This window comes from Parambassis ranga, chromosome 18 (assembly GCF_900634625.1).
Source record: "Parambassis ranga chromosome 18, fParRan2.1, whole genome shotgun sequence".
Classification (NCBI taxonomy): Eukaryota; Metazoa; Chordata; class Actinopteri; family Ambassidae; genus Parambassis; species Parambassis ranga.
Genome location: NC_041038.1, coordinates 3,459,304 through 3,475,480, shown reverse-complemented (window position 1 = coordinate 3,475,480; position 16,177 = coordinate 3,459,304). Strand labels below are relative to the sequence as shown.

At 38.0% G+C, this 16,177-nt stretch overlaps 1 protein-coding gene across 1 annotated transcript in view; it reads right to left on the bottom strand.

Annotated features, from left to right (window-relative positions):
* Positions 1 to 16,177, bottom strand: part of nrxn2b (neurexin 2b) — a 437,176-nt gene that overhangs the window by 403,709 nt on the left and 17,290 nt on the right. The window contains exon 2 of the mRNA XM_028428850.1: positions 3,358 to 3,378. Within this exon, the coding sequence (XP_028284651.1) occupies positions 3,358 to 3,378 (21 nt within the window). The remainder of the gene's footprint in view (positions 1 to 3,357; positions 3,379 to 16,177) is intronic.

Genomic DNA, 16,177 nt, shown 5'->3' with positions numbered 1-16,177 from the left:
TTGCCCAATCCATTCTCTCCATCACAGCACACAGTGCTGTCTAAGGTCTTGCATGTTGACGGTGAAGCATCTGGAGTTGTTCACAAGGGGATGCCCACTCCATCCCTTAAGACTCAGTTATCACAAAGCACAAAAAGCTTTGTGTGGCCTGAAATTAACATCTTGTGAGAACAGGCATGGCTGGACTTTGTCTCCTACAGGACCTGAGAAGGGTTTATCTCACTGCAACATCTGGCTGAGGCTGGACAGAAGGAGACATCAAGGCATCCTACTGTCTAAAGGTTCTTGAGCCATTTCTTAAGTGACAGACACCATTTATCCCATCCTAACCCCTTACTATTTCCTGTCAATGACATTACTGTGACTATGGCTGTCTTTTTATTTGCAGTCTATTCTTTTGACTGCTTGTGAGCAAGAAGCTGGCCAGCAATTACCCAAAATCAATAGCTTTGTTTGAACAATGCAAATCTCTTGTGAATTCAATAAAAACTGCAAACGTAAGCTTTATTGATTGCAATGTATGGACAGATATCACCCTGTGCTAACACATATTTAGAAGGTAAAAATGCATTTTATTCAAACATTAGTAGTTTTGTAAAAAATAAATTATCTCTATACTTTATTGTTTAGTTGCTATTGCAATGTTACTGCAACCATTGGTATTAAACATAACATAATCACTTGGAACCTTAATATGGATCATGTACAAGCATTATTTGGTCTAGAAGACATAATAAATCTAGGTTAATACCACAATGACATCATTACATTTAATATTTACTTTATTCTGTGTTTTCTCCTGTTGCCCAGACACACACACACATCTAAAAACATTAAAGTTTTGGTCTAATGTTTTGTTTTATTTCTCCTGAACAAAATCCATAATCTGGTCTGGATGATCCAAAGTAATCTCTTATAACTACATGCCCCACTCAAATCTATAATCCTGTATCTCTGGCCAACATCAAATTGTGGGGGGATAGTTATTTCCCTTCCCTGAGGATTAGATTAAGTTGGAGGTCTGCATGGCTCAGAGAGAAAAGATCATTAGCCTTGATCAGATTGATTAAGATCAGTGTGGGTAGCACAGAACACCCAAACAAGCATCAGGTCACTAAATCAAGCAGCCAGTCTCTGAGGCCGGCAGCAGATTTGATCTGTTACTGTCCATGTGTATATGAGCCGTTTTTCTCTCAGCCATGTTCATGGCCATGGACATGGTCTGTCAGACAATCACTGAGAGAAAAATTAAATATGGCACATAGTTTTATAGCTTTTGGATTTACTGGTTTGCTCCTTTTTTAAACTACTCCTTGACCAGAGAGGTCTTTAATCAGGGGTTTTTCTCACATTTATATTTTTGCACATTCATACTCATTCATTCATTCATTCATAGAACACAGAAGTTAATTAAGTGTTCAATGTAGACTTAAAGACGCATAACTACATTTCCACAACAGATCCATCACCTTTAGAATAACTTTTTGTTTTTAAATAATTTCAGATTACCACTGCCTTCAGCTTTATTTTCCTTTCTTTACCAACTGCGACAACACCGCTACAGTAGAATATGAGCTAAACCTGTGCTTACATAATGAAACTATACATCACACAAGTAATCCTCCAGGGAGAGGAGATGCTTGGCTATCTGTACACAGATGGCAAAGCGTAGATGGCTGGCTGGTAAAAACAGGTCAGTGTCGCGATCACATCATCAATCGAAGACCTACAGTGTAAGAGCGAGGGCCACCAGCCACCTTCCAGGGGCACAGGCCTCTCTGGGGCCTTGAATATATCTCTGCATCATCAATCTCAACCAACCTTTGAACACATGGTCACCAACACTAATTAGACCAAATGCGGTCACAGAGAAACGCTAAAAATAGAAGAGAACAAAATGCAGTAACCCTCGGAATTTAGTATAAGAGACAATGGGCCATTAAATAAATCTATTGAGCTGTCTTGTTGATACACAACACATTGGCAACTTGAAGCACAGCTCCTTGTTTTTAATTAAACTACTTGACTCTGAAGAGTACAAATTAATTGAGGTGTTACCATTAACAATGTATGACTTTTTAGTTTTAGTATGCATGTTATTGAATACTATGTGTATTATGTATTCTGACCCTGGAGTGTGTTTGTGAGTCAAAATAATCTTGGAACACTTTTTGAAATTCCATATAAACGCAGGGGATACACTTAGTATTGCTCAGGAAAACACCCAGACCTCTGCACAAGGAGAGACTGCACAAGGATTTTCTTTTGAAATTGCATTGGGACCAACATAATTAATAGTATACTTAACCAGCACTTGCCTTTGTCCAGTGCAAGAAATATCTGGAGGACATATTTTATGTCTATATTAATACTGCAAAAGGTAGGCCTAAGTGACATTACCCTGGCACAAATACACCAGTATATTTGGTTCATTTGTATCATTGTCAACTAAAGAGTCATGGCCATCTGGTTTTCTCAGTTAAAAATGAACAGAAGGCCACAGGAGTTGCAAACCTCTCTGGAGATCACAGATTTTCTTATAAAATTATCTATAAATAATATAATATTTTCATTTTACAGTCATTTTGCAGCCACTATAAGAGGCTTGAATATAGGAATTAACTAGATGTCAGCAAGTTTTGTTGAAATAATGCTGAGAAATAACCATGCTATCAATTCGCCAATCAGTGCAAAGATTTAAAAAGTCTGTTTCTCAATCTGCGTGTCTGATTTGAGTGACAGAGATTCAGTCAACCAGTAGGTGAGCCCCTTCAAATACAGAGGGGAGTGCAGGCAGACAAGTGGCTGATCTATTGAAAAAGTCTGCTACATCTAGCACTGGCTTAGTGCCTGGCCCAAGGGCTAATGAGGTCCCTCAGGGGGCCCAACCAGTAGCCTTTGTTCACCTCCGTAGAAGACAGAAGCAGGAGGGAAGACAGGAAGACAGCATCTCCAAATCGCGTCATGTCTTGTTAACTTCAACAAAACCTTGTTAAGTGCTAAACTGACTCAAGGTTGTCAAGCTGCATTGACATTTTTTCATGTGTACAAGCATGAATATACAACACTCCTGTATCTAGAGACATAAACGTCAATCAAAACAAAGAGTGAGAGAAGACGTAATCAAATAAAAAAAGATTTTTAAAAAAGGAAAATTTTGGTTGTACATCCATCAGCTTTTTGTTTTCAGCAACTGTAATTTAGCCCCCCTGGAAGTCACTTATAACCGCAGTCCAAACTGACAATGCCCCTCCACAAAGGGAGGGCACATAGCTTTAACAAGCATCCAGCATCAGCATCCATGAAAGCATTAAGGGAAGCCATCAGAGGACCTGAGGAGGAAAGCGTCAGCCTTACCTTCAACAGCATACTCTTCAGCTTCAGGATCCAAAGGGAATGTATGGAAATAGAGAAAAAAGAGAAGAAAAAAGGAAAGAATTAGACTCAGATGTTACACATGGGTTTAGCTGTTACAATATTTTTAAATATCTGTTTTTTAAATACAAAATCTAAACAACATATCCAGCAGATAATGTCACTAATACTAATATTGCTGTAATGTCTCAAGGAGATGACAAATAGGACTGCAGGGAACCTTCAACAAGCAAATTAGCTTTACTACTACAGGAGTGAACAGGAAGATTGAAACGAAAGGAGTGCCATCTGATAGACAGCAACTCTCACACACTTTTTCCAAGCCTAATGATACAGCAGTCAGAAAGATCAGGCTCCAGCAGGACACTTTACCTAAAAGAACAAGCCTTTCGCAGCAGAGGCCAATCTGTAATGCAAGAAAATGAAACTGCAGCTGCCTGCCACTCTAGAAACCCCATGTTGAAGATGAGAAGCTACCCAAGAATGTTAAACAGCCTCCAGCTTGGCATGGCATCCCTGTGGAGAACTTGGCATTTTGATGTGCTGTTGTGGCTGCTGGGCCTGGGTCTTCATGTGATGCTGCTGTATTAAGTTGTAGCATGGTCGATAATATTTTAATGTGACTCTGCACTGGTTCAATGTGTTTGCCTTGCACTGTTTTTTAGTCAGAATGCAGAAGTAGAATACAGCAGTAGCAGAAGCAGCATGCAGTATCCTCACAGGGATTTGTGTCACAGAAGCATGCAATTTATGGAAAACTCTGAGGTCAAGCAAAGTGAAAATATGCTGCATTTTACAACTGCAAAAAACAAATCTATTTTTTATATATGGTTCATATGTTGAGAATCCCACATAGTTAAAGTTGCTTTTAGCATTAAGATTTGATGATAACAGAATCCATTTAAAAATCTGAAAAAGCACCATTAGGGAGTCAACAGGGCTGAAAAGTCAACCAGATTTCCCAATACACACCAGCATTGCTCCTGAAAAGAGATTGTCTTCAGTGTAATCATCACCCATGCATGAACCAAATCTGATTAGAAATTCTGTATTTCCATTGGCCTGTGAAAGCATTTTAAAAGACCCTGACCTTAATGTCACAGGTAAGTGGAACCACTGGGTTAACAATAATAACTCCTGGATATCCAATAAACATACATTCATATGGAGGCCAACCATTCAACAGCAACCCTCAAGGACGACCAAGAGACTGGGACTTGATCAGATATGGGATTCTTTTAGTATGCATCCCAAACCTGACCTGAAATAAGTTCAATGGTTCAAGGCAGTCACTTGTACTTCATGTAACTACTGAAAGACCTCCAATTTAGTGTAGACTGTTGCAGATGCATTTAAGCAGTAGAGAGCATACCAGCACACTGACTTGAATGACTGAGGATCTATCCAGCTTAAGCATGGTAAAGGCATGTGTTTGAGGTAGGGTAGCAGTTGTTTACGTAATCCTTGGCCATGGCTCTGACTTTCTTCTCTCTCATCTCTGATCATAGCCCATCATCCTTTCTTTGATTGTGCACCCTCATGCATTGTCTCCATTCTGAGGCAAAAGATGTTTGATGTAAAGTCGAGTTTGTTTTTTTCATCACCAGCCATGACTCTGCCTTTCTCTTAAACTCATGTCTAAACATAGTGCCTGTAGTTATTTTTTGTGTGCTCCCGCTTTCTCTATATCAAATCCCAGCTCCATACTGCCTCAGTCCACTTTCCTTGACAGAGGGGAAACTCTGCCTTAATGAATGAAAAAGAAAGAATAAAAAAGGGGGATGTAGTACCTTGGAGTAAAAAAAAAATCATTTTTTGTTTGTTTGTTTAAATAAAAAAATGCATGAATTTTATTATTTTGACACAATGGCTGTGTAAAAACATTGACACTGTGGCAGCCGTATTCTAAAGGTTAATAACTCACTTGTTGGGATATACTCTACCCTCTTGTGCTTGTCTCTTATCATACTTTCCTGTAGTCTTTAACACCCATTGCAATTTTCTATTAGGATGTATCTTATAGGGCCTCAGGCTTTCAGTTTTTCGGGGATGCCAGTCTTTTTAGTGTACTTTATAAAACACCTGGGAATATGTTTAACACTTTACAAGACAAATGTATATCTGCATATTATTTCTAAAAGGTCAAAAATGTGGCTTGTTGCTAAGGTTCTGTATTTCCTGATTAGAATAAATACAACTTCCCTTTTTAATACCCAAGTCAGGATTAAAAAAAATCAAAACACTAAAATTGACAGTGAAATATGATGTTTCTTTCCTGATTATCTAAATTAGTGTGCTGTACCTCCAGCAACAAAAGTACAAAAAAGTCTAAATTAATCAAAAAGACAGAATACAAAAGAGAGCAGAAATCAGATGTGGGCTGCAATAAAAAATAAACATACAGCAAAGTAAAATTCAGCTGGAAGCGGAATGTCTTCACCAATGAATCCCTGAGGGCTTTGGAGGCAAATGAGAGACTTTCCAGACCTAATCCTCACCAAGCTAACGAAAGGATTTACCAAGGGGAGAAAAAGCATGCCTGCAATGAAAAACAACCTCCTCTATCACTATTCTCCCATTTCCTTCAACATCAAGGAAGCACAATTAACTGTTGGTTGGATAAGGGCACGAATGAGCACAAAGTAATTTGTATTTAATCATAACACCAACATAATTGCCATTACCAGGATAATTATTTAAGTATATTATAATACTGTAAAATATTAATTTTCAGCTCCACGTATATGAAAGTAATGACATCAGTTTTTGTATTTCATCACCACCTCAACTGAGAAAAATACAAAGGGACAGAGTACTGCACCATCCTGTTGTTGAAAGTACAAAACAATAATACCTTGCAATGAAATGCAATTCAGTGCAAGAGCACTGCAATGACATCTGTGAAATGTATACTACTGAATTCTTGAGGAGACAGCAAAAAGGAAGTTCAGTTTTAAAGAGAGTTTAAAATTATATACAGCACAGTAAAGTTATAAACTAAACAATTCTCTGAACACATTTTGGGGCAGTGCAGACATCAAACATGTTAAATATATTCAGACCAAGTAGGGCTGTGCGATTTGACGATAAATGATCGTGAAGGATTTTAACGTATCGGCGATCTACCAGAGCGGACAGATCGTTTTATCGTCCATAGAGCACGTTCTATAAATTGCAGTTCTATGTTCGCGCAGAAGCATGAGTTTTTTCACTCGTCCAACTCTCAGTGCGCTTAATGTGAACACGACCAGCTAATGACAGCCTCCCTGTTAGGAAGCTACGGCTGAAAACGAAAAGAGAACGGAGGAACTGGTCCCTAAAATGAACTCCACCTTTATGTTCGGTACTGTTTCTGCCGGCAGCAGCGGCGCGTCTTCTAAGTTACTTAAGTCTCCATACTGTATTTATTGTTTAACCTTAGGAGGCACACTTCACTCTGTTTAAATGACTGTTGAATAATACTTTACAGAACTACATTAGTCTTCTTTTTAACCTATTTGAAATAAAACTTAATTTTGTTCTATAAGTTATTTAAATTTTCATGCTTATTGAAAACTAATACTGAGTGCACATTATCAGAGTTGTTGTTTGCCTTTAAAATCTACTGATAGTTGTTGAGAGGTGACAGAGTAGGCTACCTGAAGTCATTTACACAGAAACATGCAAATTAGTGTCAATGTAAAAACAAATCGTGATAAAATCGAGATCGTGATTTTATCATTAAAGAATCGTGATATAAAATCTTTGCCATATCGCCCACCCCTAAGACCAAGCATGTCTAACTATGCATAAAATGGTTGGATTAGCTAATGTTTTTACTTGTTTGCAGCTACAATGTATCCAGCTTGCGCTCTGTTGCTTAAATGTGTCCAATTACAAATGAGAATGAATTTTGGAGCAGCACACAGTGCAACATTTTACTGTAAACCTACATATGTCAATGGAGCACTGTGTATTGTACATTTTTTAAAAGGTTTTTCTTTACCCAAATGCCTGTGGTCTGCTTTGCAGCCTTTTCCTTCAAACTTTAAATGCAAACCTTGATTTTACAATGTTGCAGTCTTCTAAGTGATTCTATTTTGTATTCTGAGTGACACACTGCCATGCCAAATAGAATCACTTAGAAGACTGCAACCATGTAAAATAATGGTTTGCAGTCATATAAGTGATTCTATTTGGCTGGCAGTGTGTCAGTCAGAGAATGGCCATTTCTAAAAACGGAAAAACAAAAGCCCTTTACATCTGAGGCTGTTGGACATGAGAGGCACAAAGAAAAAATTACTACAATACTTACTAAGAGTTCAAGTACAGAGACAGGCTAACAGATAGAAACGTGTGTACATAGATTTTCTGCAGCCATTTCCTTTTATTAGAACAAAGAATTGTCTCTCCATGTGACAAGTTAATCCTCAAGACATGGACAAATTTCACAACTAATCTCGACAGCAAAAGGCCAAACACGACAACAATTGTACAAATATAAGTGAGGCTTTTTTTATCCAGATAATAACTAGAAATCATACAGGACTTCCCATTTAGTCATGTGGGGAAGGAGAGAACGAGGGTCAAATGGAGGGGATTACAGTGATGCAACTTTAAACACATGTATGGAGGTTTTCTGGCTTGTACTAAAGCAATATTTGACAAGGTACTGTTTAAGGTAAATTAGGTGTTTATAGTGTGGTGTTAGGTGTTTTAGTCAATATCATTGTCTGGGATTACTTTCTAAAATGATGCAACAATTAATAAGAAATATGGCAGGATAAAAAAAGTGTTTATGTGCATTTGCCTTGGACTGTTTTGGACGTACTGCTGACGTGTAATAGCCCATTTCTCAGACAATCCCACACACCTACTCTTTATCTGTCGTCTCTTGAAACATCACAAAGAGATGTCTAGTGTAACTTCGCAGAATGCTGACTCATAATGCAAAAGCAGATTTCAAAGATAGAGGTCATGAAAAGGTATTAACATGAGAAATAAGGAGGGGTGCACTTCTGCCAACGTCGTCACAGCACGGAGCGTTAGAGGACGAGGTAAAGACAATGGATGACATTTATCTCAGCCCTTAAACAGGGTTAAACTCAACTATGACAAGGTCAGAGAGAAGTAAAACAGTCAGAAATAGGCTCTGTGATTAAACAGTGAGTGAAGAAGAAAAGAAGAACATACCTTCCTTTACAGTGTAACAGGAGGCTCATTATTTCAATGAAGCTAATAAATAGACCCACTACACATGAGCTGTAAAACAGCCAACAGATTGATTGCTTTAATCTTATTTTTTAAAACAGAACCACAGGGACTTGTTAAAAATGTATAGTACTACTGAACTTCTTTTCAAACAGTTCAAATAAGATGCGGGTTAACTAGGCATGAGATACTTCCAATAATGGTCTTGTTGTTTGGCCCGAGTGAGTGAGTGAGTGTATCTTTACTGTTCAAGTGCTGGTCTGTCCATTAGAGCCTGGCAAACATAAGAGTCTAGTGAATGATTTGATTTGGCTCATTTTTCACTAAATTTAACTACATTTGATTTTAACCTCCATTGAAATCAGTATTATGATTATATCATTCACATGTCCCTACAATTAAATCCTGAAATGATGACTAGTGCTTAGTTAACTAAAAGATTCATTTAAAAGCAGACAAGAAGCATTTTAATGTTTAAACATTTTGCATGGCAAATGAAGGAACTACTTTACAGTCATAAGTGACTATAGAAGGAAATAGAACTGTTGTCAATCAAGTTGATTACACTTACATCAAGCATAAAGATCCTATATAGTCTAGAAGTGTATACACAACTTTCTTTACATATAGCTATAGTTCTCCATCAGTCAGTGATAACCTGCATCTCTTAAAGTGGTTTTGACAATCCCCACACAACGCAGCAGGTTGTATGTGTAGGTGGAAACAACAGTTGCGCATATTAAGTAGGTCGACCAGTAAAGAAAAAGTGAGCACTAAACTACATCTTCAAAAACACAACATGACTTCTGGAATTCTGTTCTTTTAAGTGAACTGTCAGCAGTACATCTCTGCACCCTAAAATAGTGAGTTTCTCCCTTGCTGCTAAACGTTGATACATAATGCAACTCAAATTAACTCCAGTACAGTGCCGCTTTGATTACAAAGGGCTGAAACTACAAACTGACATTCATGGCATATCACCTAACTAAAAAGAAGATTTTTTTTCTCCATAAATTTAGACAATTTAGCATACAGCTGTACAGAAGACAAATCTGATTTTACAAATTAAAATTTAAAAACGAGTCCTTGTACTGTAATCTCTGTTCAAGGTGACCTAAAAGAGCTTTGCCTCAATTGCTCCTGAAATCTCTCTGATCATGAACTCATCAAATAACATGGAGAAATCATGTTTCTTTGTTCCCTGCTATCAAATCCTCTGACAGATTACTTCTTCCAAATGACTAAAACAAGGGTTAGATGATTTAACAAACAATACAATACAAAGAGACCAGGTTGCATTATGTTTGCTGGAGAGATTTTTTTCTTTCATCAGAATTTATGTCCTGAAAATGTATTACCTTCCTGCAGTTTATGTGCTGAAATTTCTCTAACTAGCCCCAATTATCTATAGTACACCCACTAAATAACTATGCAGTGTATATTAAAGATAATATAAAAGATATATTACTATATGGCGCTCAAAACACTGTGAGAGTTTATGTAACTGAGTGAAAACACATACGTTTTCTAATTAAACCAAGCAATTTTCTCTCACAGAGACTTACACCGGGCATTTAATAAAGCAAGAATTGAGTAGACTAACAAGCAGTGGCTGCAAAACTTGTCTAAAAGGAGAAATGGTGTCATCATCATGGCACTTTTTATTGCCAATTTGAAACCACTTGCCAAGACACCTACAGTGATTAGACATTAACTGTAGGTGTAACTGCCACACACTAAAAGGTTTTACCTTTTCAGTTTCATTCATGCTCTTACATGACTGGGGCAAAGAAAGTCAATCGACATCATTTGAACCCCCAAGTACTGGAGTGGCATTTCACCCTGTAGTGTGAGCATCTCAAGTCTTTACCCCTATGGCGAAGGCACTCTGCAAAGCAGATTCTATGTGTAGCTGTAAAGACAGAATCTAAATGAAATGGTGCTGATGTTTTAGGTTTGGTTCCCACAAGGGCCACCAGAGCTAAAAATACACATACTTTTGGTGCTGTGTGGTTCAATAAAAGGCTTTGAATCCTCATTGCTGTCACTTACTGTTAACTGGAAGCAATTCAACCCAACCACTGTAAACAACGACACGTTTACATCTTTGACATCTTTCTTGCCTACATACCCAAAAGTGGACTAATGTTTTAAATAGTTCTTCTTATGGGCTTTTTTTATGATCTAATGATTATTTATCATGTTTGCCTGCTAGATTTGTTGTTTAATGAATACATTTCAAGTAACAATAAATCATTTTATTAATGATGATTATATTAATATTTTATTAATATCTCAATCGATTAAACCCTGTGTAGTCATATGTAACATGTAAACTTAAAATTGGCAGCATGGCCATGAGATAATTACAGTCATTGTAATTTTCACAGTAACTGTTTTAGAAAATGTAATGTGTGACGTTAAATTTGGAATACTGAAGTCTAAATGAACCCAATTAGCAAATACAGTATCTTCCAATGTGCTATGCAATACATAAAAAAGGACAGCAGCGGCTCAGTGGTAAAGCAGGGTTGTCCAATAACCGAAAGGTTGGTGGTTTGATCCCAACTCCTCCCTAGACATTGTTGTGTGTACTTGGGCAAGGCACTTTACCCGCATTGCCTCCAGTGTACTCATTATTATTATTGTATGTAGTATTTCAAAATTTAAAAAAATCAATACTCAAAAGTCTCCACTATGGCACTCTCACAGTATGTTTTAGTCATAGACAAACCTACTGTGAGGCATTACAAATCTACATGACATTCTTTTGTAAAAGTTTGCATTCGTCAGTATTGCAGCCTAATGACATGAAAGTAGTGGTTAGGGGGTTAATGTGTCATAAAAATCTTATTGTATGATTGCTGCAGGAAGGTCAGGAGAGGAATGGTGCAGAATGGGAGGAGGTGGTCTGACAGTTCATCGATGATAGCAGCACATTAATATCGACACCAAGAACTCACTTGGGAGACCAAATCTTATCTTTGCAAAGCTAGGAAGACAGAGGAGATGGGAGTGAGGGGAGATAATGGGAAAAGAGAGGAGTGGGAGAGGAGCAGGGGGAGCAAGTGTGGGTGGGGGGTGAGAGCGATAGGAGATGTAAGAAGCCTTGGCAGACAGCTTATCGCATATGTGAAATTAGAAGCAGAATGCGAGCAAAGACGACTGTTTAAGGGAGGAGCACTGAGTGGAAAACCACAGATAAAATATGTAAGTCACGGAGGAAAAAAAATGAATTCTAAGATGCAATGTAACTAACTTTTGTTTCCCTTATGTTTATAGTACAATTGCTGTGGCAACAGACGACAGACAATTCCAGAATAGCCGCAAGATCATTTCAACAAGTACAAGGCGCTGTGGATTTCTGATATCCCATCTATGACCTTCAGAAATGCATTTAATTTGTTTGGAAGATAGACCAAAGACAGTCCACATGCTATCACAGCCATTCTAACAGTAGTATCACATTTACACCATGCCTTCCACAAAATTGTCAAAATTACAAAGTCTGGCAAATTATTATAAAGTCACCTTAATGTGAAAGTGTTATTTTATGACTTTGTTGCCATCAACAGCAGTACTTTGCCACTGTTATTGTTATGTAATCTTTCTTGTATTCTTTTTTGTTAATCATGTCATTGATCAGTCACGCTATACTACTCCAAGTCAGGAAAATACACAGATTCAAATATTTTCCAGGCCTACATGAAAAACTTTGACAAAATTGGCTGATTTCACTTATAACCCCTTGAGTCACTCAAAGGATGAAGTCAAGGAGACCTTAAAAAACCAAGGATATCTACTCAGCATGTAGACGCTTAGACTCAGTCTCCATGGACCTTACAATGATGGTGGTTTTAGTCCTACTTGCAAAACATCACCAAAATCAGGTAATAGAACACGGTTAGATAAATATGTAAATGCAAGCATGTATGCATAATAAAAAGGTGAAACAAAAACTGTCAGATGTTTTGGGGCTGATTCACATAGTAGGGTCTATGCTGAGCTTTACATTTGAATATTGAAAGACAATGGATGGGATCACAGAGTTTGAGTATCAGTGTCAGTGGAGGACATCTTAAAGTTTGTTGGGAAGAATGAAAAAAAAAAAAAAAAGACAGCATCCAGATAGAAGGGAGTGGAGCAGCACATAAAGCTGAGGAAAAAAAACACTAAAGGACAATAAAAAAGGAGGAACACTGGAAAGAAGGGGGGTGGGGATGGGGCTGACAAATCTCTTAATCGCTCAGCCTCTCTCACTGGCTCTGTTTGTTTTGTGCTGGTTTTGGCCTCAAGTCGACTGTCGATCCCCTCATAAATTGCCTGTGTCGATCCAGCCTTACAAGCTTCCACACACTCCCTGAGTCCCTGTTAAAATGGTCACGCCAATAAAAGCCCATTCACTTGTAATGAATTGAAAGAGAAGCTAAAGACTAAAGGGGCTGATTTAGTGACAATTGTTGATGATCCTCGATTGAGTTAGGATTGAGCTAGCCCGCCTGCCCAATCTTACAACATGGCTGATATTGTTGGGGATTTCTAAAAAGAACAGAAAGCTGCCAAATAATGTTCTGTATGTGGAGAAAGGCCTCACTCTAAAGACATTGTAGCTAAATATATAGAAGTATAAGCTTGCACAGGATTCTGCCCTGTGCCTGCAAAGACAACAAGCTTTAAACTGACAATAAAACAAAGTTGTATACTACCTGATTTCGACTCATTAAAACATTATGTGCCTATTATAATGATAGCGTCTCAAACTTTCAGGATACTCTTGGAGTCTGTGCCTCTACGGGGTACATCAGCTCAATATTTGTTTTTGTGATGACTCCCAGGTACAGGCTCTTTAAATCCCAACAGTATCGTAAAACCACAAAAAAGTCTTCAGCATGGTTGAATGCAGTGCAGTTCTGTGGGGTTGTATTGTGAGTGAACTGCTTATGCTGTAATCTCTTGGCAAGTCAAGCTGTAATGTTAGCATCCTTGCAACAAGTTTGCAAAACTATTAATGTTGAGCATGAAACCCTAGCAAAAAACACCAAGCACCTGCCTCTCCCCAGAGCCGATTACAGCTGTAAGGTCAAGAGAAGCTAATGTGACTTTGTCTGGAACTGCCTTATGTGGCCCCGAGGTGCTGAGTAGCATGCCCCTAGATTACATGGACGAAGGGATTCTAAAATAGAAAAGTACACAGTGCAAAAATTAAAGAAAAACTTTTGTTTGCAAAAGAAAGAGCCAAAGCTTATGAACACAGGTGAGCTGCAATTTCTGTTTTATTTCTTGCTTTCTGTATCAACAGAGCAGTATCGATTTGTTTCTCCACAGCTTTGATGCAGAGCACACCTATCATTTTTCCTCTGGGTTGGGAAAGTATTTTGTCATTTACTACAGCAAACAAATGAAGAAAAAAAAATTTCTAATAAGCTGTTTTGTGCCAACTTTTCCTAACATGCAAGTATAATCATTCATCTGTTAAGTTAAGTGTACTTCTGTTTTCTATCCTTGCCTTGCTAGTTGCCAGAGGGCTGCATGATTCTTGCTAAAATGTGAATTATGATTTTTTTCTGTGTGAGAGTTCAGATCAAACAGGGAAGAAATCTCAATCTTATCTGTGGAATCACAAGCCAGAGTTCAGCTAGGTATAGAAAAGAAGTCTGCAGGATGTAGAGAATGTGGCCCCTTTGCGCACGCAGACAAAACACACCTCATCCCCACATAAAATCAAAATCAACAAAAAATTCCAATTGTCACAACAATTACTTCACAGTTTTAACAGCCTTGCCAGGTGCCAATGCGTGTTTAAGTCATTGATGTACAAAATGCTGCTACCTTTGTGAAAACACAGATTCAGAAAGTAAAAACTTCTGGAAGTTTTTTTTTTTTTTTGGAAGACAGCACAACTGCTACCTCAAGGTGGTGACAGCAAATCAATACTCTGTGTGTGTCTTATACAGTACAGGACATGTGGGAATATGAGTCTGTTCTGACCTACATTATCTTAGTTTGTCCTAGACAAGATTTTACATCTGAAACTGGTTAAACAGACTGAGCTCCTCGTTAGTTATTCAATGTCTTGTTTGTAACAAAAATCAGTGCGTTATTTCCTTGGCTTTATTTACCATTAACATTGTTTCCACTGTGTCATGTGTAACCATCTCTGTGCATGCCAGGATCTTTGAAGTGTACATCTACAGGTCTCTTGTGGTTTGGCTGGCTGCATGGATCTGGCCTGTCTTAAATTCTCTGTTCCCTAGCAGCCTGCTGACAGCACATGAGAGCAGTGTCAGTGCTGTCCTCGGCCTTCAAACCACTTTTTAAAGAAAGCGCGATGGATTGTGAGACTCTTGTTAGTGTTAGTTAAGACCTCAGTCCTTATAAATGAAATGGTAAAGTGTAATTTCCACTGCCATTTTCTCCTGTTTTGTTGTATTACAAAGAGTGTTTGTTTCTTTGGCTCGTTTTAGGGCTTACTTAAAATCAATATTTTGATTAATTGAACCTTTTTCCTCGCTAACCATTAATAAACGATTATTTTTACTGTTTTTATTAAATCTTTTTTCTCTTTTTTTTTATATGATCCTGGTCATGGCAGCGCTTTGAGTGAACACAGACTAGATGAAGGAGGAGGAGTCATAAGACTTGTTACATACTCCACAAGAACAGAGAAATCTGTTTGTGTTCCTGAGGTGAACATGTTTGAACTGGAGGAGGAGGAAGATGTTGCTACTATTTGGGGTTTCACGGTTTTGCTTGTTTTCCCAAATATCTCTGCTTCAAACATGTTGACCTAAACTGCTGCTTCTGCTGTTGTTCAGCGGAGAAACGTCTTCAAAACCTGTGTGCAGTAGGAAGGCCGTACGAGGAGTTCTGCACACGTTTCTGGTGAAGTATGAAAAGTTTGTTTTTGTTCTTGCTACCTCAGGAATACGAACATATTTATCTGTTCTCTGGGGTATGTAACAAGCTTTACACAGCATTTTATTTATTTTTTTTTACTCTAGGGGACAGCACAGAAGAGTAATAACCAAAATAACCGACATGAGTAGATCACGTCTGTTAGAGGTTGGAGGGTTTGAGTTAATTGCCCAGCCCTAGCTTGTTTTACTCTGACTTTTAATTTGAGAGAAAATCTATTTCCTTTTACCATAACGGCCAAACATTGGTGATCATACACAACTGAAGTACTGTCATCTACATCTTTCTAAATGTTATTTTATTTGTTTTAATTTTTTTTGGTAAATAAACCTTTACCCAAATATGTTGCCTGATGTAGCTTCAGCAACTGGGAAAGAACATCCAATTTTTGAGTCCAGCCACCATCTGATACAACCCATAGTGTCAGGAGACAATGTGCGCCAGATCTGAGAATTGAATGTTGTGACATTAACTTACAACACATATAGTTCTCTTAAAAGGTCAGAACAACAGCGTCTGTATGAGTTCAGAGACTTCTATTCATATGCCTTGTGAAAGAATGGAGAGGCAGAGAAGAAGGGTAAGGGCATTTGCTTTGACCTAGACAGGGAATAAACAAACAAACATGCTGCCAGGCTATCAGCACACACAGTGAACAAACAGGGAAACTGACAAATCTCCCTCATATCTGTGGAAT